At 44.4% G+C, this 22,740-nt stretch overlaps 6 protein-coding genes across 9 annotated transcripts; 5 read left to right on the top strand and 1 right to left on the bottom strand.

Moving 5' to 3' along the window:
• The first annotated feature begins 11 nt into the window (after positions 1-11).
• Positions 12-5,421, top strand: LOC6495135 (sister chromatid cohesion protein PDS5 homolog B). Of its 2 annotated transcripts, XM_014907684.3 has the most exons (14): positions 12-283; positions 600-701; positions 767-1,152; positions 1,218-1,425; positions 1,487-1,655; positions 1,719-2,460; positions 2,527-2,790; positions 2,848-2,941; positions 3,007-3,849; positions 3,914-4,050; positions 4,119-4,198; positions 4,257-4,522; positions 4,585-4,875; positions 4,933-5,421. In XM_014907684.3, the coding sequence occupies exons 2-14, from the start codon at positions 621-623 to the stop codon at positions 5,023-5,025; spliced, it is 3,654 nt and encodes a 1,217-aa protein (XP_014763170.1). In that variant the 5' UTR covers positions 12-283; positions 600-620; the 3' UTR covers positions 5,026-5,421. The 2 variants fall into 2 exon arrangements, with proteins under 2 accessions (XP_014763170.1, XP_044571803.1); XM_044715868.1 differs by lacking the exon at positions 12-283 and having other exon boundaries at positions 581-701.
• A 471-nt stretch (positions 5,422-5,892) lies between these two features.
• LOC6495136 lies at positions 5,893-8,096 on the top strand. Of its 3 annotated transcripts, none has more exons than XM_001958940.4 (3): positions 5,893-6,441; positions 7,284-7,506; positions 7,568-8,096. In XM_001958940.4, exons 1-3 carry the CDS (start codon positions 6,153-6,155, stop codon positions 7,671-7,673), a joined length of 618 nt encoding a protein of 205 aa, XP_001958976.1. In that variant the 5' UTR covers positions 5,893-6,152; the 3' UTR covers positions 7,674-8,096. The 3 variants fall into 3 exon arrangements, with proteins under 3 accessions (XP_001958976.1, XP_032306531.1, XP_032306530.1); XM_032450640.2 differs by lacking the exon at positions 5,893-6,441 and adding an exon at positions 6,788-6,803; XM_032450639.2 differs by lacking the exon at positions 5,893-6,441 and adding an exon at positions 6,860-6,964.
• Positions 8,097-8,230: 134 nt separating this feature from the next.
• Positions 8,231-8,982, bottom strand: LOC26513706. Its single transcript, XM_014908443.3, has 3 exons — positions 8,897-8,982; positions 8,454-8,840; positions 8,231-8,394 (listed from the first exon to the last, which is right to left on the bottom strand). The coding sequence occupies exons 1-3, from the start codon at positions 8,907-8,909 to the stop codon at positions 8,231-8,233; spliced, it is 564 nt and encodes a 187-aa protein (XP_014763929.1). The 5' UTR covers positions 8,910-8,982.
• A 26-nt stretch (positions 8,983-9,008) lies between these two features.
• On the top strand, positions 9,009-10,529 carry LOC6495137 (GTP-binding protein 128up). Its single transcript, XM_001958939.4, has 4 exons — positions 9,009-9,169; positions 9,270-9,390; positions 9,450-10,290; positions 10,348-10,529. Exons 1-4 carry the CDS (start codon positions 9,128-9,130, stop codon positions 10,448-10,450), a joined length of 1,107 nt encoding a protein of 368 aa, XP_001958975.1. The 5' UTR covers positions 9,009-9,127; the 3' UTR covers positions 10,451-10,529.
• Positions 10,530-10,601: 72 nt separating this feature from the next.
• Positions 10,602-14,234, top strand: LOC6495138 (DNA-directed RNA polymerase III subunit RPC2). The gene is made up of 2 exons (XM_001958938.4): positions 10,602-11,567; positions 11,623-14,234. Exons 1-2 carry the CDS (start codon positions 10,685-10,687, stop codon positions 14,151-14,153), a joined length of 3,414 nt encoding a protein of 1,137 aa, XP_001958974.1. The 5' UTR covers positions 10,602-10,684; the 3' UTR covers positions 14,154-14,234.
• A 2,008-nt stretch (positions 14,235-16,242) lies between these two features.
• LOC6495139 (DNA fragmentation factor subunit alpha) lies at positions 16,243-21,341 on the top strand. The gene is made up of 4 exons (XM_001958937.4): positions 16,243-16,550; positions 19,290-19,505; positions 19,703-19,986; positions 20,048-21,341. The coding sequence occupies exons 1-4, from the start codon at positions 16,515-16,517 to the stop codon at positions 20,412-20,414; spliced, it is 903 nt and encodes a 300-aa protein (XP_001958973.3). The 5' UTR covers positions 16,243-16,514; the 3' UTR covers positions 20,415-21,341.
• Positions 21,342-22,740: the final 1,399 nt, after the last annotated feature.

The raw sequence follows: 22,740 nt of genomic DNA, 5'->3' as shown, positions 1-22,740 counted from the left end.
CGTGTATCGGTAAGCTGCCTTGCATTCAAAAACATACGGCAACGCTGCAAATTAATGGCGTGGTGCCACTCCGCATAAAATCGTCCAGAGTTTTTCTTTTTTTTGTTTTTAGCAATATACGCGCCGTAAACCAAACAGCATTAACGGGCGAAAATGTCAATTTCCTTCGGCTCTCTATAACCAAACCAGAGTATATTGATTCGGGCCGTGTGATTGCGAATTTCGAAAGTAGCGGCTTGCAAAATTGCCAAAAACTTTTGCCGCTGCCTGGCAGTTGTTAAAAGTAAGGTTTCTACATCGCAAATAGTTAAGGATTAAAGTGAAGCATTGAATAACTCCAGGGCCGTGAGCCCCTTGATTTGGATGCTTGTTGTATTTTGTTTGCTGGGGAGCAGAGAAAAACACTGCAAATACGTCAGTGTGCGTGCAAGTGCGCCACTATAGCGTCAGTGTGTGTGTGCATGTAAGCCTGTGTGTGTGGAGCTTGGCAATGCCACCCTCCTCTGATTTGGCAATGCTTTTCCACAGGGTCGCTAGATAATGTTGTTATTTGGCATAAGCGGTGTGCTCCTTTATTAAATAGTCCGTCTGGCTTCCAGGAAGCGCCAACGTGAGCGAAGATGGCTGACATTGTGTACCCCACCGGATGTCGGCCGCTGGTCGAGGACCTGGGCACTGACGAGCTGATACGCCGCCTGAAGGTGAGTTTGTCGCTTCGCGAACCTCAAAACACATTTATTTATTTCCATTTATTTTTTTTTTGTAGACTCTCGCCAATGTGCTGCAGACCATGGACCAGGACGATAATCTCTACCAGCAGTACATACCGCTGGCCCTGCATCTGCTGGACGATTTCTTCATGCAGCACACGTCGCGCGACGTCCAGTTGCTTATTGCCTGCTGTGTAGCGGATGTCCTGCGGGTGTATGCCCCCGAAGCTCCCTACAAGGAGCAAGATCAAATTAAAACCATATTCAAGTTTTTTATCAAGCAACTGCACGGTTTGAAGGATCCGCGGGATCCTTCCTTCAAGCGCTACTTTTATCTGCTGGAGAACCTGGCCTTTGTTAAATCGTTTAATATGTGTTTCGAGCTAGAAGACTGCCAAGAAATCTTTCAAGAGCTCTTCAGCACTATTTTTAAAATTGTAAAGTAAGTAAATGTTATTTTTTGCAACTGTATTTGATAGAATTTACGAAATGGTTGGTGTTTTTTAGTGACCAGCACAGTGCCAAGGTTACTAACTTTTTTTTAGACGTGCTGAGTCCCTTGATAACCGAGGCCGATAATCTATCGGTGGAGCTGTTGGACCTCATTCTTATAAACATAGTGGAGCCGTACAAATCGAATAATAAGTATGCCTGCCATCTAACTCAGCAACTTCTCACCAAGACAGGCGATGCGTTGGAGTCTACAATCAAAATGGTAATCGTTCATTTAACCATTAATACGCTTTTGTTAGTGGAGATCTTTTTCTGTCCGCCAGTTCTTTAATCGTGCTTTGGTTATGGATAAGCCAAACACCAAACTGTCCATTACAAACAAGATATACGATATAATCTATGAGCTTAATCGCACCAATGGAGACCTGCTGACGTCGGTGCTGCCGCAATTGGAAAATAAGCTACTCTCAACGGACGATGCCGAAAGACTGAGTAAGATATAGGGTTATTAACTCTTAGGTCTTTAAATTAATACATTTTTTGATAAAATTACAGAGGCAACCACACTTTTGGCTCGCATGTTTTCGGAAAAAGACTCTCAGCTGTCGAAAAAGTATCAAAGTCTGTTGAAAATCTTTTTTGGACGCTTCTGCGACATCACAGAACCCGTTCGAATCAAATGCGTCCAGTCGTCTATGCATTTCCTTCTCAACCATCCGCACCTACAGGCCGATATAACCGAGAAACTGCGTCTAAGGAATCACGATCTGGACGAGGTTGTGCGCCACGAAGTCGTAATGGCTATTGTGGAGACTGCCAAGCGCGATTTTAAGCTAGTTTTGGAGGCACCTGATCTTTTGGAAATTGTCAGGGAACGGACGCTGGACAAGAAATACAAAATTCGTAGAGACGCCATGAATGGCTTGGCCTACATCTATAAACGGGCCATTTGCGAGCCCAACGATCTGAGTGCCGAGCTAAAGAAGAGCGTGGACTGGATTAAGAATAAAATCCTGCACGGATACTACAAGGTTGGTCTGGAGGATCGACTGCTTGTGGAGCGCCTGCTGATTACCTGCCTAGTGCCCTACAAACTGCCACCCGAGGAGCGAATGAAGAAGTTGTACCACCTTCTAGCCGATCTGGATGCCAATGCCACCAAGGCGTTTGTTGAACTGCAGAAGAACCAGATGAAGACCCGCAACACTGTCAGCGACTGGATCAAGCTGCACCACTCCAAAGAGTTTACGCCGCGTGTTCTCAGCCAGCTGAGCGCCAAACAGGCCACCATTGCCAAGTGAGTAGTGTCTTGAAATAATCTAATAGCATCAGATTTTAACATTTCTTTTGAATTTCTTTACAGATTGCTACCAGATCCCCTGAAGGCAGCCGAGTACCTAACCCAGTTCAGTACAAACCTGCGTAAAGATGCCCAGCTCCTTCGCTGCATCAACATTGTCCTGAAACGCGATGTTAGCTGTCGCGAGTGTGCCGACACCATGGGTGCTCTGCTCAAGAAGTTGGGTGCTCACGTCCAATCGAATCTGTACTATAATACCGTCAAAATGCTTATAGAGCGAGTGGCCTCAGTGATGGTGGACAAAGAGTCCATTGGCGTTCTGATAGGGTAAGTCTTTTTTTGTATACTTAAGCAGATCTTTTCTTATTTCATATCTTTTTGCAGTCTTATTGAACAATGCATACAGGGTGGATCAATGTGCGAGGAGATTGGAATTTCCCGACAAGAGGCGGGAGAACGAGGTCTTAAGCTATTAAGTGTGAGTTTCTTTTTGAAGACCAATCAAAACAGTTCACGTGATTCAATGTTATCCCCTTTTTTCAGATGCTTTCCTATGTGTTCTCTGCTCACTTCTTCACTGATACCTCACTGCGTCATTTAATTGCCTTGCTGAGCTACGAGCAAGAGTATGTGGCCCCTCTGGTTCTCAAGTCCCTGACTCACCTGGGACGTTATCAACCCTTAATCGATGACGTTCCGGCAATCCTTAACGAGCTGGCCCCGGTCTGCCGGGACTTTGCACTGATTGGTACCCCAAAGCAGGCTAAGCACGCTGTACGCTGCATCTTTGTGAACAGTCAGTCGTCGACGGCAACTGATGGGACAACCAGTGGATCGGGAAGTGCGTCTACGACGACGCAAACAGTACATCCCATCTTTCACGAAATCATAGAGGCACTGCGAATAAAATTGACACCCAATTGCGAGCATCAACGCACCAAAATTGTCACACTGGGTCACATTGCGTATAACATGCCCCAAGCTTTCCTGACGCCCATTAAGAATATGATTGCTAGACGTATAGTCAAGGAGTTGCTGATTCAAGAAGTTCCGCAGCAGAGGGACTACGACCTGCCCGAGGACGGTGACTGGTGTGCCCAGGAGGACTTGCCCCCGGATACACTCTGCAAACTGGATGCGCTGAAAACCATGGCCCGTTGGCTGCTTGGCCTGCGCACTGACGAACACGCCGCTCAAAAAACATTCCGCATGCTAGCCGCTTTTGTTAACCAGCGAGGCGATCTCCTCGGCCAAAACCGTTTATGCGGGGCCGAGAAATCCTGGCTGCGTCTGGGTGCCGCCTGCGCCATGCTCAAGGTGTGTGAGCAGAAAGGTGTAGGCGATCAGTACAGTGCCGAACAGTTCCTTCAGCTTTCCCAAATGATGGTAGGGCTTTATTTTTGCAAAGATTGAAGAGATATATTAAGGCTAACATTTGTATTTCTTCTAGGTGGATCCAGTACCCGAGGTTCGGGAAATATTTTCCCGAAAACTTCACAAAGGTCTAAGCAGGAGTTTGCCAAGAAACTGCCTGCCCTTAGACTTTATGGGATTGTATGTATTGGCTGGTCTAGAGACTGAAAGAAAGTAAGTTCCCCTGTTAAATTATTGATCTAAATATGTGAGCTCTAAACTATTCAATAACTTTAAAATAGATTACAAGATCTAGTGCGGCATTATACGGAAACTGATGTGAACAAACGACGGGAATATCTCAAGACTGTAGCCATGACATGTGAGCATTTCTGATACTCTCTCCTGACAAACTTCATTATAATTAAACCTCCTTTTAGCTCCCGATAGCTCAACGGATTCGCAATCGCAGCATATTCAACCTGACTACATGCTAGCCTTTGCCATTCCTGTCTTGGTCAACGATCCTCGGTACACAAATCATGAAGACTACGTCCAGTTGCGCAAAATGGAGAAGTGCCTGCGTTTTATACTAGAGCCGCTAATGGCCAAGCGGGAGTCCTTTGTGTATGGCTTCTATAAGCAGCTTCTGCAGCTCATAAAACACCGAGAGTTCAGTCAGGGCTCGGATAAGAGTGACAATTATGTAAGATCTTCAGCACTCTCTATAAATCATGGTATCAATAACTTTTTCTATTATATTTATAGAGAATGTGGGCTCTTTGTGATCTCTCTATGCACATTATCGACTCAAAATTTAGCTCATTTGATGGCAACGCGAGCACCTTTTCCATGCCGCTGGCATTGCCGGAAATGTATTATAAACAGCCCGCCGTTGCGAACTTCCAGAATAACGATATCTACATACCGCTGGACGTGTATACACTGGGCGCAAAATCGTCGAGCAAAGCCACCGCCACGTCCATGACAACCACGCGAACTGTGGCGCCTCCAAAGAGGCCAGCCGAGCCGTCGATAACAGATGATGAGGATCCACAGGTTTGTCACAAATCGAGGGATATGATTAAGGTCTAATTGGAATTATATTTGTTGCAGGAGAACAATCTGTTTGATAATATAAGGGCAGCAGATACCACGGAGCCCATGGCCAAAAGAACGCGCGCAGGAGCCACTTCGGCCAAATCATAGGAGCAGGAGGCCGACGAAGTGGCCGAGGAGGAGGGCAGAAAATGAAAGATGGAGCGCATACTTGTTAGTTTAGATACTGTTAGACTAGGCGCCTAAGTTAACTAAATTTTTAAGAAGTAGTTGGCCGAAGCTACGATAGTTGTTAAACCGACACTACCTACAGAACCGACAGAATCATACATCAGCCTCAGCCTCCCCTTAGCATCAACCACCCCCAGCATCCGGAAACTTTAGTTAGAATTCATCTGATCTGAACACCATTGTACCATATTCAATTCGCAAACGAGACCAAGGCAAATCTTTTTAAAAACCATATAATGTGTCGTCTGTTTTGTTAACCTTACCTGTAACAGTTAATATTTATCATTTTAAAGTGTATCACGTTTTATAATTTGACGCATTTTGGTTTGATTTTTCATTTAGTTGTAGGTTTCATAGTATATCAAGTGAAGATGATAAAGTGTTGTATCGAACATAAGTTGAAGTGCGGAAGTAAAATATTGAGAACGTAAACAGAGCCTTATTAAGAAATTAAAATTAACTTTTCTATGATCGCAGTTATCTTTTAGTTAATATAATACACACATCATGATTCATAATAATACATAAATTACGAGTTAGATTCAAAAAGAATGCATTGAAAATGTATTGAAACACAAAATCGAAAATGTTGTAAGGATGAAGAAATCATAACAAAGATAAAAATAAAACCACACATTAAACTTAATGAAAATTTATATATTTATCTATTATTCATGTTTTTCAATTACCAATAAACGTAAAAGTATTATTTATATTAAGTTTTTGGCTTTATATTTTGAAGACATTTTTCTCAGTGCATATTATCTTTTTTAAATTTTACCGGCTATTTTAATTAATTAAAAATACTGCAATGAAAAAATGCCTAACGCGTTAGCCCCAAATTGTTGAGTTTTCCTCACAATGTCTGGCAACGCCAAAGTGCAACGCGGGGGTGTGTTATGTTTTTCATTTGTTTTTCTTGTGGTGTTTATAAATTAAATCCCAATTAAATTCCATTTTAATCTCAACTTAAAAGTGAATACTTGATTGGGGACTCTTCAAAACATTCAACAGGGCACATCCGGTTGCAAAAATAAACAAACAAAATGATGAACGAGACCTGTGGCGTCACGCTTCGGCAGAGCAACGACGCCTCTGCCGCCGATGAGACTGCGACGTACAATAGGATTTTCTCTGGGGCTCTTAGATCCAAAACAAACGCCGAACCCAGCGGAACTGTGGAATACACCTCCACGCCGAAGCGCTCGAATTGTGTTTTGGAGGCCAAGGAAAAGGGGCAAGTGGGCGTATTGGCGACCTTCGATCCACGAATCAAAGAAGTGGCTCTTCTGTTTGCGTTTCTGATTATTGGATACAAGAGTATCATCCTAGCCAGTAAGTGACAAGTTCCAAACAGAGATTTAAGATGCAGTGACTGCGTAACCGTTATAACTTTTTTAAAATTATTCCTTTAACATTAAACTCTTATTAATAACAGTGCTTGTTTCGAACGGAATGAGGGGGTGGACACTGAAGGTTGCAATTGCGGTGACGTAGCCTTCGCCCATTTGTTTATATTTTTCGTTTATAAATAGGCGAACGGAGTGTGTGATCTCATAGCCGAGTTGGCTCCGAACGCTTTGGGTTTCCTCCACCCGACAGCCCCCTTTTTGCAATCCCATGAATATGTCTAAATAAAGGCCGATAAATGCGCATTTTGCTTCGGCCGGTGGGTCTCATTTGCATACCCTGAGTCAGTGAGTGATTAGTTACTTAGTTGCTTGATTAGTTAGTATGTTTGTTGGGAGTTCAGCTTACGGTATAGGGCCTCTCGGGTCGCGTCACGCGAAACATACATAAATAGAAAGATAAACGAGCGGTATGGCCTCTGTCAAGGTACCGCTAAAGAAAAGCAGAAGTAATTACGAAATTTCGAATTCTGACGAAGAAAAAGACCGATAATTGCCACAGGTGGAACAATGGGGTGTCTCTATACTTCTATACTTTTCTTATTTGACCTTTCCCAATAGGGGGGAACAGTATGTCAGCTAATAAGACAAAGAACAATCCATAACAATTCATCAGTTAAAAAATATATTTAACGTCTAATTGTTAAATATTATTTCGTAGATAAGCACCTTGCCTAACAAAGCATTCTTGATTTATCATATCACTGATAACCAGGGAAACCAATATAATGCCATTCAAACGCAGATACTAACGAGTTATTTTTTCAGTGCCGTTCATCAGCGCCGATTCCGTGCAGGAGTGGCACCAACAGGTGCAGAGCCATTGGAACGCTTCCCTGGAATGGTCAACACGGCACCAGCTGGCCTCCAAGCTGAGTCCATTTCTGTGTGGCTTCTTAGTGGCCATTTTTGCCTACGGAATTGTTTACTTGGACAGCGTGGTTCCGGGAGTGAATCCACCTTCGCCCTTCACTCCACGCTCCAAGAAGCGGTGAGACAATATTAAATTATTTCCGAGTGGCATCAATATTAATATACTTCTTTGATTGCAGGCACCAGGATGAGAAGAACTCTTCACTGCACTTGAGCTATTTGTGTGCCCTGCTGTGTGGCGTTCTGGTCACTATCTTTATGTACTTCGATTTATATTCTTCGTAGATGCAGGGCACCACCCACTACCTTCCACGTAGTCCAATAAGTACAACAGTATTAGAATTTATTATATCACTTAATTGGTATTTATGTATTTGTAACTGAAGTCCTTGTAACTGTGCAATGCTCCTAGAGAGTTGGATGAGTCTGAGAAGCTAATTGGGAATCATCGAGGGGCATTTTCTGGTTTAACTTAGTTCCTAGGTATCTAAATTATAGTTTTAGGCACTAACTTTATCTATTAATCGTAAAGTACAAAGTGAAACATGTCAATTGGAGCTTTGGCCAGGATATGTGAGAAATATATTTATATGTGTGTTGAAATATCGCATCCTGGCCGAAAACTCTTCAGAGAACATTATTTGGTAATATCTTATGGAAAAATAAATTACTTATGCACATGTTTTTGCATTAAATTGTATAAGGTAACATCTTCTATGTGAATTAAATGCTGTTGCCAGGATGTGCTGCTTACCTGGCCAACCCTGAATGTTTTCAAACGATTATGGCCAATGAATCGGCCTACGAGTTCCACAAAGCCACCTGAATATTATTCTGTAGTTTTAAAATAATTTAATGTGAAAAAATTCAAACTTGCCTGTATTCAAAGTCTCTAAATCGCCGTCGAAATCGTAATAGATCCCCTGAAGAATAGGTCCTGAATTTTCGTTGCGCACTAGTAATGTATTCTCGCCTCGTTTTCCCTTAATAATCCGTAGCAGTTTTCCTGAAATTTATGAATTTGAATTTAATTATCTACAAAAATAAACTTAATTGGTTACCAACCATAAACATTCCAAATTACATTCAAATGCGGATACATTTTATGAGTTTTAAGGGAGAACTCTACCCGACCAATTAAGTTTATTAAATCACGTCCTCCCTTGGACATCAGAGCTAGGACATCTTCCTTGTTGGTTGTATCCTTTTTCTGATAAGTTCCTTGCAAGACCTTCTTGGGTGGAAGAGGAGCGGACAGAAGAGATTTCTCCAAGACTTTGTTGGAAGGAGGAGGAAGGGAGTGGGGTGTCGGCATATAAACGAATTCCACTTTTGGACGCAGTTTTGGAGCTTCCGGCACAAAACCTTCATATTTAAGCTTATGGTCCTTCTGTGAGACACACAGTTTTGTCTGTCTCAACTGGGTATTGACAAACGGAGTGCGCGGCTTAGCTGAATATGAAGTTTAATATTTTATATTTTTTAGTTATTTTTTTAAATAAATTTACCTTTAGCGAACATAACGGCTTTTGTCAAAGAAAGTGACACTATCGAGGAAGAATAATTTGAAATGTATAATTTTATCGATAGTATTTGTATATAGCTTATTTATCGATATGTTGGTATTTTGGCAACCCTACTCTCCACGCGAGTGCCACAAATCTACTTTATTTATTTCTACATGCATTATTGTTGATTTAAAAGTTCCATAGAAAGCGGCTTTGATCTAGGACGCCATCATGAGCACGATCTTGGAGAAAATTGCGGCCATCGAGTCCGAGGTATGTTTTTCCATAAAGCAATCACCTGCGGATTATGCTGAAACTAACCTGTATCGCATCTCCCCTGCGGAATCTTCCCCCCCTATCTTTCACCCTTCAGATGGCTCGCACCCAGAAGAATAAGGCAACGTCGGCTCACTTGGGTCTGCTGAAGGCGAAGTTGGCCAAGCTGCGACGCGAGCTGATTTCCCCCAAAGGCGGCGGCGGCGGCACCGGCGAAGGTAAGACATTTGTTGTTTAATAATCGCCTCTACCGGCTAACCCCCTCTTTTTCATTCAGCCGGCTTTGAGGTGGCCAAGACTGGAGATGCCCGGGTCGGCTTTGTGGGCTTCCCGTCAGTGGGGAAGTCCACTCTCCTCTCCAACTTAGCTGGCGTCTACTCTGAAGTGGCAGCCTACGAGTTCACAACGCTCACAACGGTTCCAGGATGCATCAAGTACAAGGGCGCCAAGATCCAGTTGCTGGATTTGCCTGGTATCATTGAAGGCGCCAAGGACGGCAAGGGTCGTGGTCGACAGGTGATTGCCGTGGCCCGCACCTGTAACCTTATCTTTATGGTGCTTGATTGTCTGAAACCTTTGGGCCACAAGAAGCTCCTGGAGCACGAATTGGAAGGTTTTGGCATCCGTTTGAACAAGAAGCCCCCAAATATTTACTACAAGCGGAAAGACAAGGGTGGCATCAATCTGAACTGCATGGTACCCCAGTCCGAACTGGATACGGATCTCGTCAAGACCATTCTTTCGGAGTATAAGATTCACAATGCTGATATTACGCTGAGATACGATGCCACTAGCGACGATCTAATCGACGTTATCGAGGGCAACCGAATTTACATACCCTGCATTTATCTGCTGAACAAGATCGATCAGATTTCTATCGAGGAATTGGACGTTATTTACAAGATCCCGCATTGCGTGCCCATTTCGGCGCATCATCACTGGAACTTCGACGATTTGCTAGAGCTAATGTGGGAATACCTGCGGCTGGTGCGAATCTACACCAAACCCAAGGGACAACTGCCGGATTACAATTCGCCGGTTGTGTTGCACAACGAACGAACCAGCATTGAGGATTTCTGTAACAAGCTGCATCGCTCCATCGCCAAGGAGTTTAAATAGTGAGCTTGTCTTTTTCTTAATAGTTTACATTGTTTTGATCAATTTTTCGTTTTCAGTGCGCTTGTTTGGGGTTCATCCGTGAAGCATCAACCGCAGAAAGTGGGCATCGAGCATGTTCTCAACGACGAAGATGTAGTTCAGATTGTAAAGAAGGTCTAAAACTGTGCGACGATATATTTGATTTGTTTGATTGAATTTTTTATTTGAAAATAAAAAAGGAATGTGCTTTAAATTTGAATTGGTTTTTGGGTTTTTTTGCCGCCCTCTTTTTTGAAAAATGTCCCGTTTTACAACACTCACCTCACAAGACGTTGCTGTTGTGTGTTTTTTAACACTACGGCCGCGTGCATGCCGTGTTTGCGGATTTTTTATTTAAATAAATAAGTTAAAGACATGGTGGAACTGAAGATAGGCGATCACAACCTGGAGGCTAGCGCCTGGGATCCGGGCGACAGCAAGGAATGGGCCAGGCCCATCAAGCCGCTCCAGGAGAAGTGGAAGTTGCTGCCAGCCTTCCTCCAGGTAAAGGGTCTCGTCAAGCAGCACATTGATTCCTTTAACCACTTTATAAACGTGGACATAAAGAAGATTGTGCGGGCCAACGAGATGGTGACCAGCGGGGCCGACCCCCTCTTCTATCTGAAGTATCTGGACGTGCGGGTGGGAAAGCCGGACATCGACGAGGGATTCAACATCACCAAAGCGACCACTCCGCACGAGTGCCGCCTGAGGGACACCACCTACTCGGCACCAATTACTGTGGACATTGAGTACACACGAGGCACCCAAAGGATTAAGAGAAACAACCTCCTGATCGGAAGGATGCCCCTTATGCTGCGTTGCTCCAATTGTGTGCTCACTGGGAAATCGGAGTTCGAATTGTCCAAACTGAACGAGTGTCCGCTGGATCCAGGCGGCTACTTTGTGGTGCGCGGCCAGGAGAAGGTCATCCTCATACAGGAGCAGCTGTCGTGGAACAAAATGCTGACGGAAGATTTCAACGGAGTGGTGCAATGCCAGGTCACCTCCTCTACTCACGAGAAGAAGTCGCGTACTCTGGTTATAAGCAAGCACGGAAAGTACTACCTGAAGCACAACTCTATGACGGACGACATACCCATTGTGGTGATTTTCAAGGCCCTTGGTGTGGTTTCTGATCAGGAGATTATGGCCCACATAGGAATAGACTCCAAGTCGCAGAATCGCTTTGGTGCCTCTCTCCTGGAGGCGTTTAATCTGAAGGTATTCACCCAGCAAAGAGCTCTCGACTATATGGGTAAGGATTCTTAAGTTAGTAGTTACGTTTTCTATTAAATTTTTCCTTTTTTTAGGCTCCAAGCTTGTTGTTAAGCGGTTCCAGAGCGCCACTACGAAGACTCCCGCTGAAGAGGCCCGCGAACTGCTCCTCACAACGATCTTGGCACATGTGCCCGTGGACAACTTTAATTTTCAAATGAAGGCTATATACGTTTCCATGATGGTGCGAAGAGTGATGGCCGCCGAGCTCGACAAAACCCTGTTCGATGATCGGGATTACTATGGAAACAAGCGCCTGGAACTGGCTGGATCGCTGATTTCCCTCATGTTCGAAGATCTCTTCAAGCGGATGAATTGGGAGCTGAAAACTATTGCGGACAAGAATATCCCGAAAGTAAAAGCCGCACAATTCGATGTGGTGAAGCACATGCGGGCGGCGCAGATCACCGCTGGGTTGGAGTCGGCCATAAGTTCCGGCAACTGGACCATCAAGCGTTTCAAAATGGAGCGTGCGGGAGTGACGCAAGTGCTCTCCCGATTAAGTTATATATCCGCCCTAGGCATGATGACGCGCGTAAACTCACAGTTCGAGAAGACAAGGAAGGTGTCCGGCCCTCGATCCCTGCAGCCCAGCCAGTGGGGTATGCTGTGTCCTTCGGATACGCCCGAAGGCGAGGCCTGCGGTCTCGTTAAGAACCTCGCCCTTATGACGCACATTACCACGGAGGTGGAGGAGAAGCCGGTAATGGTTCTGGCCTTTAATGCCGGTGTGGAGGATATCCGAGAAGTCAGCGGCAATCCCATCAACAACCCCAATGTTTTCCTGGTTTTCATCAACGGAAATGTGCTGGGCCTCACTCTGAACCACAGGCATCTCGTCAAGAACCTTCGGTACATGCGCAGAAAGGGTCGGATGGGCAGCTATGTTTCCGTGCACACGTCCTACACCCAGCGGTGCATCTACATTCACACGGATGGAGGACGCTTGTGCCGGCCGTACATCATCGTGGAGAAGTGCCGTCCACTGGTGAAGCAGCACCACCTCGACGAACTGAACCGGGGAATCAGGAAGTTCGACGATTTCTTGCTGGACGGATTAATCGAATACTTGGATGTCAACGAGGAGAACGACTCGTTCATCGCCTGGAACGAGGAGCACATTGAGGAGCGGACTACACATCTTGAGATTGAACCCTTCACTTTGCTGGGAGTGTGCGCGGGCCTGGTGCCCTATCCCCATCACAATCAAAGTCCCAGGAACACCTACCAGTGCGCTATGGGTAAGCAGGCGATGGGAATGATTGGCTACAACCAGAAGAACCGCATTGACTCGCTGATGTACAACCTGGTGTACCCGCAAGCACCCATGGTGAAGTCCAAGACCATCGAGCTGACCAACTTCGATAAGCTGCCTGCTGGCCAAAACGCAACGGTGGCCGTGATGAGTTACTCCGGGTACGACATAGAAGATGCCCTGATCCTGAACAAGGCGTCCATCGATCGTGGCTATGGACGCTGCTTGGTCTACAAGAATTCGAAGTGCACGGTGAAGCGGTATGCGAATCAGACCTTTGACAGGATCATGGGTCCTGTGAAAGATGCTCTTACCAATAAGGTGATCTTTAAGCACGATGTCCTGGACACTGATGGTATTGTGGCTCCCGGCGAAATGGTTCAAAATAAACAGATCATGATCAACAAGGAGATGCCAGCGGTGACGTCGATGAACCCGCTGGATGGCCAGTCCCCTCAGGTGCCCTACACTGCTGTTCCCATCAGCTACAAGGGACCCGAGCCCAGTTACATCGAGCGAGTGATGGTGTCCGCCAACGCCGAGGAGGACTTTCTTATCAAGATCCTGCTAAGGCAAACCCGCATCCCGGAGATCGGAGACAAGTTCAGTTCCCGGCACGGACAGAAGGGCGTGACTGGCTTGATTGTGGAGCAGGAGGATATGCCCTACAATGATCTTGGCATCTGCCCGGACATGATCATGAACCCCCATGGTTTCCCCTCCCGAATGACAGTTGGAAAAACGCTGGAGCTTCTGGGTGGCAAGGCGGGTGTCTTGGAGGGAAAGTTCCACTACGGCACTGCCTTTGGCGGCTCAAAGGTGCAGGATATTCAGGCGGAGTTGGAACGACACGGCTTCAACTATATGGGCAAGGACTTCTTCTACTCCGGCATTACGGGAGCGCCTCTGGAGGCGTATATCTACTCGGGACCCGTTTACTATCAGAAGCTGAAGCACATGGTTCAGGACAAGATGCACGCTCGTGCCCGTGGACCCAAGGCCGTGCTCACCCGACAGCCCACCCAGGGCAGGAGCCGGGAAGGTGGCCTGCGTCTCGGTGAGATGGAGCGTGATTGTCTTATCTCGTATGGAGCCAGTATGCTGATCATGGAGCGGCTGATGATTTCCTCGGATGCCTTCGAGGTGGATGTGTGCCGCACTTGCGGCAGACTGGCCTACTGCTCCTGGTGCCACTTTTGCCAGTCCTCGGCGTATGTCTCCAAGATTTCCATGCCTTATGCCTGCAAATTGCTCTTCCAGGAGCTCACCAGTATGAATGTGGTTCCTAAGATGATTCTGGAGGATTATTAAAAAGTGTAAACTAAATATGAGAATGATTTTTTTAATTAAAAATAAAGTGTTTGTTATTTTGTAAAGTATTCTTAACTTTAATCCTAGTAGTGTGCTTGTAAGCTTTGCAGTTTACATATTCATATATCCTTCCTACAAATGTCAATATGAAGAGGGTCAAATGAAGTCAAAGGTGGAAGGTCCTGCTTGAATTTTAACGAGGTCCTGTTAAAATCTCTCAGTTTGCCGCGTTCTGTTAATTCGCAAGCATTCCTAAGCCCGTTACTAAAAGAGACTTACCCATGTTGAATTCTGTTATCCTTTTTTAAAGGCCTACAGTGTAATTAGTTTCGTCTCCCCCTTGTTTGGCATCTGTTCTGGTCTTGTTTTTTATGGTGTCTGGGTCGCGAAAATGATTAATAAACATGAGCAAGCTGTTGGGCTTAAAGGACCTTTTTTTGGTGTTATTTTGATGCAATAATCCTTTGATATAAATCAGTATTTAATTGACTTTAAAGAGTGACTTGCAGGATATCCTTGAAGCAGAGATATCAAATGTTGATTTATTGCCTTTACTCAGCCGCTGGGATATTGCCTATTTTCCAGCGCAGCAATTACCTGTCACCTGGCAGCGAGTGAAGCCTCAACCCAGATTCCGGCCAGAGTGTCAACGCCTCTGTGGTCAATGCTCCAACATGACACGTGACCTGCGAACTGTGGCGACAGCCGACAGCCCACCTCACCCACACAAGCCAATGTCCTTGTGTCTCTACTGCCGCCTCTTCAAGTGACCTGTTCTCGAAATAGTTACAGCCACCTACCACCTACCATCTCTCCTCCCCATTCACTCGTCCTTCCACCCTTTGTTGGCATTGCATTGGATATACGAGGCAATCTGCCAGCAACAGAAGATGCAGCCACCAGAAGCGGCAACATCAGCCACCAATGGCGCGCGCAAGGATAATTTAAGGTTGCCCCCATCTCCGCTAGGACTGATATACAAATAGCTCATCCTTAGACCGTGTTTCAGAGCCTACTTACAAAATAAAAAAAAGGGAAAAAGTTTGTAATAAATTAAAGAACTAAAAGCTTATCATTTGGTTCTTAAGATTTAATATTTAATAGTAAATATTGTATAAAAAATTGAAATAAAAATTTTATGATCTCTTCAGTGCCTTGTAGATTTCTCTCTGTACATCCCAACTAAGCTCAACTCAATCTAGGGCCACCTTCCGGCTCTGGGTTTCCTTTCATGTATTTTGGCCATTTGTCAAAAGTTTGCTTTTTGCTCTTCTTTATCTAGTCCGGTGATGTGTGCATAGAAATAGACGTATATAGATTTAAATGGGTGTTGGCCACTTGAGCAGAAAGTTAAGCGATGTCTGGCTGCTCATTTGGGCGGGTTCCAGGACGAGAGCTCTGGTGGTGCCAGAGGGCGGTGAGCTGCTGTTTGATTGACTGCCCGGACCCGTACCCGGATATCAATGGACTGATTAGATGTCCTCGGCGCAATGGTCCAATTTAAATTCAATTGAACCTGTCGAGCGGAATAGGGGATTATTGCAAGGTGGAGACTTACACATATCCTCCCATTACACAAAAAAGGGCAGTAAACTTTGAAAGAGGTTCGAGCAAACTCTACTTTGTTTCCAGAAGCTACAGGATGCTGTTGGCCAACATATTCAGCAGAGAAGGTGTCCTTTAGGACGCTGCTCTTTAGTTATCTCTTTTGTAAGCTCTGGTGGCAGGATTTAAATTTATTTTTAGACGTCTTTCCACCCATAACTTAATGAAGTAAAAATGAACACTTATTTATAGACTTAGTGTCCTTAATGAGTTTATGAAGTAATTATGAGAGGATTTGGGTTGATTTTTTTTAAATATTTGAAAGATTTTGGCGGGAAACTAAAAAACCTTAAATATTTCCTATTTCTTGAAAGGACAAGGGACATTTGTAGGGTTAAAGGATGAGTACTGGTTATCCTACAATCTCATAGATAATATTTTTAGATTTGAAACCAAATTTAACATCCCTAACAGAGTCTAACAGAGCGCCAAAATTCTTTAAGAGAGAACACGCTGTGGAGCTTGCAAAAGCTGCCGTATAAAAGCCAACGCTCCACAGTCTCACATGCTCATTTCAAACCGGTGCTCACAAACTGCAATTCGCAAAAAAAGCTCGGCTGCGACTGGCTAAGCGGAGCCAACAAAAAAACAAAAAAAAACTCCCACTTGAAGTGCAGCTTGTAGAAGGAATTTCAAGCCCTATTGTTTCGAAAACATAGTGCCAGTGCTAACCAAAAAAAAACAATTAAATGTCAGGGAATTAAAGCTCGCTCAGAGTGCATCGTTAGTGTAAATTATTAATTTGTTTGCAACACCATGGAGACAACTGGCGAATCCAAGAAACCATTTAAAGTGAGTTTAAAAATGCCTTAATTTTAAATAAAAAATAAGAACAAAGGCGAGAAAAACGTGCATTATTTTCGATGCCATGCCCTTTTTTGGGCGTTGTGTCGCCCCAAGTGTTGCCTTTGTTGCTGTTGTTGTTGGCCGCGTGCTGTGTTAGTTGTTTTTTTATGGAAACTGGGTTGAACTTCAAGACTCTCTTAGAATTCTAGCGAAGAGAGCAGCCCCCACAGAGAAAGCCCCCAAAAGCTCTGGAGCAAGGCAGCAGAAAAGCTCAGTAACTTACTGTTGGCATTACTGTTGGAACTCTTGTGTTTTTGCAAAGTCAAAAAAAACAAACATAACATTTTGTATTTGGATATCCTTTTTTTTTGAATTTTTCTTTGTTTGTTTTTGGCATTTGGTTTGCATGCTGGCCTGGTGGCGCCTTTGTTGTCGACTAATTTCTTTATCTCTTAAACAGCACAAAGCCGTTTAAAGGATTTACGCAGAAAATGTTGGCACATCTCTTTGCCGCTCTTCCGTGTGGTTCAGTGGCTTCAACATGGCCTTAAAGCCGGACACAAAGGGTCTTCCAGGCAAACCACAAAGACAACATGCAACCTGCAGTGCAAAGGATCTCCCGGAAGGCCGAAAGGAATTGCAAAAGAAGCCACAAAGCTGTTTTTTAACTGCCTTGCTATGAAAATTTGTTGTTTCGTGTATCCTTTTTTTGACGTGAAGAGATCCATTAAAATGTCGCTGCTTATTGAATTAATTAATTCAGCAAACCGCAGAGAACAGAAAGCGGCTTAAAAGCTGTCAAATACCCTGACAACCATGAAAATTCCATTAAAAAGCGTAATTAGCCACCAACCACGCCTTATCCCTCGTCCTCGTCCTGGCCTTCCTACGCCCTATTCTAAATAATTTATTAAACAATTTACATAATTTCATGGCATAGTTGGAAAGCAATTTAAAGTTGTCGCCTAATTTCCCCAATGGCTGGGAAAATCTGCGGCTACGCGCCTCCATCAAATATTTAAAAGCTTTGCGACTTGTGGATCTCCTCAGCCTCAGCCTCAGCCGGTTTAAGATGCAGATAGAATGGATGGAGTCCCAGTCACGTATCCAGAGGATAGCCCTCAATAGAGATGGCAGACGATGGAGGTCGTTGCACGTGTAGGAGCCCCAGGGTCCTGATAGTTGTGAAGCTTCAGTTAGTTGTGATTTAAAATCCATCATCCCAGAGCTGTCATGAAGAGTAGTTTAAGAACAAGATATCTTTAAAATTGTATCTAAACTTATTCCTCCATTTGGGGGGGGCAATTAAAAAAATTCGTAATTGAAATGAAAACTGACAGGAAAATAGACACCAAGTTTCTGGGAAAATCTACTAATGTGATCAACTAAAAGTTCTGACAAGGATGTTATTGTTTTTGCCGCTACTTGTTCGAAGGCTCGAGTAGTTTGGCAAAGTTTTCATTGTGGCCGGGAAAGTTTTTCTCGCCGGCATGATATGATTAATATTTGGCGCTGGCAAAGCACAAAAGTTTGCTGGCTTTAAGCATTTATGGGATAATTTAATGAGGCCAGGACCTTCTTGGGCGGCTGCCGTCTTGGGAGAAAGGATAGTAGATGGAAGACAGGCTTTCGCTAAATAAAATGTTCGAAATGCAAACTCGACTACAATTTCATTTCAGACACGGCGAATTCAATTATTTATGAAGGACCTTAAGGAGTAGCACGTTTCTCAGCGTTTCGGGGCTATAAATTCTCTTAGCAATGCAGTCGTGCCGCTGTGCCCCCCTTAGACAACTCTCTTCGTCTTCCAGTATCCATCTTGGCCAAGAAAACCCTCCTCCCCAGACCTGGCCAAGTCTAATTTATGTTTCGTTTAACCTTAGTGCTGAGGCACCATTTAACATTGCATGCAAGTTTAATAGAGCCTGGCAAAGACGTTGTCCTTGCAGCGCACACAGCACTCTGCTATGGCTGGCATGGGACATGCAACATAAAATGCTGACAGGCATAACTTGTCACACAAGAAAAACGAGAGGGGGAAATGGGGAATGGGGCTGGCGGCTGGGGGATAAACGGCGCAAATATTTGCGCCACAGTCAGACGAGTGCATGTCAAACTCGGTTCGAGTTTTTGAAGGAGATGACTAAACACACACACACACTCGTACAGCCAGTTCCAGGACTCGGCTTGCAACAAATAGTTTAGCAAATTGTTCGGTGGGCTGCAGTTCAAAGTGACATCTCGCCCATAAATCTCAATTAGACTAAATGGATGTTTGGCAGCAGGACATGACGTGGGCGAAAATACTCGTATGCTGATTATTTATTCATTGGAATCATGTTTTTCTTTTCGTCCTGATGGAAATTTGCATTTTTAAACAGGTCTCTGCAGAGTATGTTATTCAATTAAGGACGAAATACTGTGAAAAGTATTAAATGAAAACAAGTATAGAGGAATGATGTTTAAAGGACTAAATTCAGTTCACGTTTCGGGAGGAACTTGAGAAAAGGATTCAGTTTATAAATTCTACCATTTCTGTGTATGTTTCTGTTTTTATTTCGAGGTGCCCTGCATGAATATTTCAAAGGACCCGCCCGTCCAATGCCAGGGACACAGTTGCTCCTCCTTTTGACATTAATTTTTTATTCATTTGATGGGCGGGGGGCGTGTGTGTAACTGCCGACATATTCGTAATTGTAAACGTGTAATGGCCCTTTATAATGTCCGCTTCTCCCTCCTGGCCAGGTCAAGGACGTCACACGCAACATTAAGAAGGCTGTCTGCGCCTCCAGTCTGGAGGAGATTCGCAACAAGGTGGCGGAGAAGTTTGAGAAGTGCGACCACCTGCCCACCATCCACCTGGACTCCGATGGCACGGAGATCGACGATGAGGAGTACTTCCGCACCCTCGACGAGAACACGGAGCTGGTGGCCGTATTTCCCGGGGAGCACTGGATCGATGTAAGTCTGAGGGATTTCAAGGATAATTGCTGAGGCCCGAGGCGCATTTAATTGGATAATATATATTTTATTTGGGGCTCCTTTTATCTGTCATAATTACTAATTGCTTTATCCTTGTTGCGCCTTGGGGCAGTTTCGTGACCAAAGCGACAAGAACTGAGAGATAAAATTAAACGATATCCTTGCCGTGTTTATAGCCAACACATTACGTGACCATAACCACTCCACACGGCACCGACGGCCCGACCGGAAACGGAGACTCCTCCGGCGGCGGTGGCGGAGGGGGTGCTGGCGACACTACGGATGCCAGCAACTCGGAGACGGCTCGCATCCGCCAGCTGGTGGGGCAGTTGCAACACAACCTGTGCAACGTTTCCGTCATGAATGATGCGGACTTGGACTCGCTGTCCAACATGGATCCCAATTCCCTGGTGGACATAACCGGAAAGGAGTTCATGGAGCAGTTGAAGGATGCGGGAAGGTGGGTTTCCTTAAGGATTCAATATCTTTAAGCCAGATTTAAATTGTTTTTTCTTTAATAGACCCCTTTGTGCTAAAAGAAATGCTGAAGATCGCTTGAATCTCCTGAAACTTCTGAAGGCTGGAGCCATTTTCTGCTCGGAACGATATCCGGAGGACGCGGAGGCCATCGATAGGGAGATCGGGCGGCAGCTGAACGAGGCGGAGAACGGACAGATGAGCAGCATTACCACCAGCAACACCCGCACCATCGAGGTGGTGCAGTGCGACAATCAGAACACGACGATAACCATCACGGTGGGCGAGGCCACCAGCACCTGCGCCACCACCAATGGCACCACCACGGTGGTGACCAGCGCTGCCGAGGTGGCCGCCAACGAGGCCAACGCCAATCCGAGCGGCAATGGCAACGCCAACGGCGACATCTGACTGCCCATACTGGGCAGCCTGAGGTGAAGTCTGCCAGCCAGGGATTAGGAGGTTATGATACGAAGGAAGAGATCAGTCCTGCAACATTGGGTTAACATACAACGTATTTGTAGCATGTAATTAGGCACTGTGCGAATCTAAAAACGAAACGAAGACAAAATCAACCGATTAAATGCTTGTTAGTATCTAAGAGCAAATGAAAGTTAACGAAAATTACACGTACTAGTATTAAAAATATAAAAAAGAAAGAAAAATCTCACACATTAGCCGGTTGAAGAGTGTTTTAGCAATCACAGGATGAATCATATTACAGAATATATACACAGGAAGCAAAACGAAATCGTTATTAAACCAGATAGATGATTAATAATCAAAGTTTAGAGTTATAAGTATTATATCGAAGATTTAGGCAACAACCACCAATGTGAGTGTGACCCCGAGTTGAACCCAAAAACCCAAAGGATCTATGGATCTGTGGATCTGTGTATCTGTATCTGTGCTGGATATACACATAGTTGAGTTGCTTATCCGAGTGGACTATGTTTAGTAGGTAATTCAATGGAGACGCACATCAAAAATTTTTTTTAGACCAATGCCATTGTGAATGTCATTTGTTAAAAGGCCAATTGAGACTGACTGTATTTATGTATGTGTAATAGGTTTTTTTGTGTGTGTGTGCGGCATGAGCGGCATGAGAGATGGAGCGGCATCCCTTTGTCCCTTTGTCCTCGGCCCGCCCACCCCCGTGCCAAATCCCTGACTCGAAATAGCTAAATGAATTTAAGCAAACAGCGAACATTGTTAGCGAATTAAACAATAAATGAATAATACGGCAGATAATATATAAAAATTTCAAGAAAATGTAAACACTGAAATTGCAATTGCAAACCGATTAAAAATCCAATTAAAGCTGGTAACTGTCTACAATTTGAATAAGCAATAAGGGTAACCGCCAAAACCAATGCAAACCGAAAACAATTATTAAATTTTAGTGAAAGTGCATACAGCAAACACTGAACCCGAAGGCAACTATATACACTAAACGAACTAAATAAATAAATGAATATTAAACAAAAGTTGATTGGACTTCACTTGACTCTTTGGCTAACGGGGCGTATGCGTTACGTACTATATACCAGAATGCGATGTGCAACAGGGCGTATGGAATGCAAGTTGCTCTTTTGCTTGCTAAAGAGAGCCAATGCCAGAGAAAGAGAGAAGGAGTGGGACTGGGAGTGCAAGTGGAAGTAGAATGACTACCACTTCTCTGTTTTCCCTTTTATTTTAATTGATTTAACAGCCAACGGGACTTGACTCGATGCCTCTCTTCTATGCAGTCTTCTCCGCCAGTGACGTCACAGCGGTATGACGTTTGCAGCTACTTCCTGCGATGTCCTACTAACACAGTTCAAAGCTCCCGCAGAATGACCCAAATTCATGACGACACTCCTGGCCTACCCTAGTCCCTAGCCCATGGACCATTGCCGCCATGTGGGCGTGGCCATGAAGGGTTGGATGAATTGAATTTGTTTTTTTGTGGCCTTTTTGCATATTTAATTCCCCTTATTAACAGCAAAGCAAGAACCTTTTTAGTTTTCATTTGTTTTTAATTTGGTTCTCTTAGATAATTCAGTTCTGCTTGAGGTGGTTTTCGGGCCAAAAAGAATAATCAAAAAACAGTCAAGAGTCGGAGTCGGAAGTAAAAGAAAATATGAAAAATGTAACTGGAAGCGGAGTTCTGGTTCTGACGGCTTTTGATGTGCGTGGTCGTGGTTACGAAATTGTCGCCATTTCTTCGTTTTAGCCTTCAAATTGTTTTGCTTTTTATGTTTTTGTTTTAAGATCAAAAGGTAACACTCCCCAGATCCCCCGAATAGGGCTTAAATTACAAATCCAGCATGAAATCAAGCATAACTTTTTATTCATTTATTTTTGTTCATTGAATCCTTTTGATTTCCGGATAAGACTCAAATTAAGTCCTCAATGGGGCAGTGATTTCTTTCAAAATCGAATCAGATTCCAACACTTTATTTTATGACCATTCATCCGTCGTCATCATTATTATTCCCTAATCCGCTCCTCGAAGCTTGTTGCATCCACACACTCACACACTCCTTAAAGGACATGGGTTGTAAGTACAGTGTATATTCCATAGGCAAGCCCCCTAAGCACGAATGTCAAACGTCTCAAAACAAGGGCGTCTAGTGGATGGGGGCGGGATGGGCGTGGCCAGAGTAAACAACATATCGGGGCAAGTCTATATGCGAGTCGACTAACGAGACGCTTTTGCTCCCAAACGAGCACATAATTCTCTACAATTTTTCCA

This window comes from Drosophila ananassae, chromosome 3L (assembly GCF_017639315.1).
Source record: "Drosophila ananassae strain 14024-0371.13 chromosome 3L, ASM1763931v2, whole genome shotgun sequence".
NCBI classification, from domain to species: domain Eukaryota; kingdom Metazoa; phylum Arthropoda; class Insecta; order Diptera; family Drosophilidae; genus Drosophila; species Drosophila ananassae.
Note: the sequence above shows the minus strand (reverse complement) of the source record. Positions and strands in the feature narration are given on the sequence as shown.

Bases quoted from the DNA above. Each gene is read 5' to 3' on its own strand.
- LOC6495137 (XM_001958939.4), top strand. From the start codon at position 9,128: ATGAGCACGATCTTGGAGAAAATTGCGGCCATCGAGTCCGAG. The intron at 9,170-9,269 runs GTATGTTTTTCC...TTCACCCTTCAG, and splicing joins TTGCGGCCATCGAGTCCGAG to ATGGCTCGCACCCAGAAGAA. The intron at 9,391-9,449 runs GTAAGACATTTG...TTTTTCATTCAG, and splicing joins CGGCGGCGGCACCGGCGAAG to CCGGCTTTGAGGTGGCCAAG.
- LOC6495139 (XM_001958937.4), top strand. From the start codon at position 16,515: ATGGAGACAACTGGCGAATCCAAGAAACCATTTAAA. The intron at 16,551-19,289 runs GTGAGTTTAAAA...CCTCCTGGCCAG, and splicing joins AATCCAAGAAACCATTTAAA to GTCAAGGACGTCACACGCAA. The intron at 19,506-19,702 runs GTAAGTCTGAGG...CCGTGTTTATAG, and splicing joins CCGGGGAGCACTGGATCGAT to CCAACACATTACGTGACCAT.
- LOC6495135 (XM_014907684.3), top strand. From the start codon at position 621: ATGGCTGACATTGTGTACCCCACCGGATGTCGGCCGCTGGTCGAGGAC. The intron at 702-766 runs GTGAGTTTGTCG...TTTTTTTTGTAG, and splicing joins AGCTGATACGCCGCCTGAAG to ACTCTCGCCAATGTGCTGCA. The intron at 1,153-1,217 runs GTAAGTAAATGT...GGTGTTTTTTAG, and splicing joins ACTATTTTTAAAATTGTAAA to TGACCAGCACAGTGCCAAGG.
- LOC6495138 (XM_001958938.4), top strand. From the start codon at position 10,685: ATGGTGGAACTGAAGATAGGCGATCACAACCTGGAGGCTAGCGCCTGG. The intron at 11,568-11,622 runs GTAAGGATTCTT...TCCTTTTTTTAG, and splicing joins AAGAGCTCTCGACTATATGG to GCTCCAAGCTTGTTGTTAAG.
- LOC26513706 (XM_014908443.3), bottom strand. The intron at 8,395-8,453 runs GTTGGTAACCAA...CATAAATTTCAG, and splicing joins TGTAATTTGGAATGTTTATG to GAAAACTGCTACGGATTATT.
- LOC6495136 (XM_001958940.4), top strand. From the start codon at position 6,153: ATGATGAACGAGACCTGTGGCGTCACGCTTCGGCAGAGCAACGACGCC. The intron at 6,442-7,283 runs GTAAGTGACAAG...TTATTTTTTCAG, and splicing joins CAAGAGTATCATCCTAGCCA to TGCCGTTCATCAGCGCCGAT. The intron at 7,507-7,567 runs GTGAGACAATAT...CTTTGATTGCAG, and splicing joins ACTCCACGCTCCAAGAAGCG to GCACCAGGATGAGAAGAACT.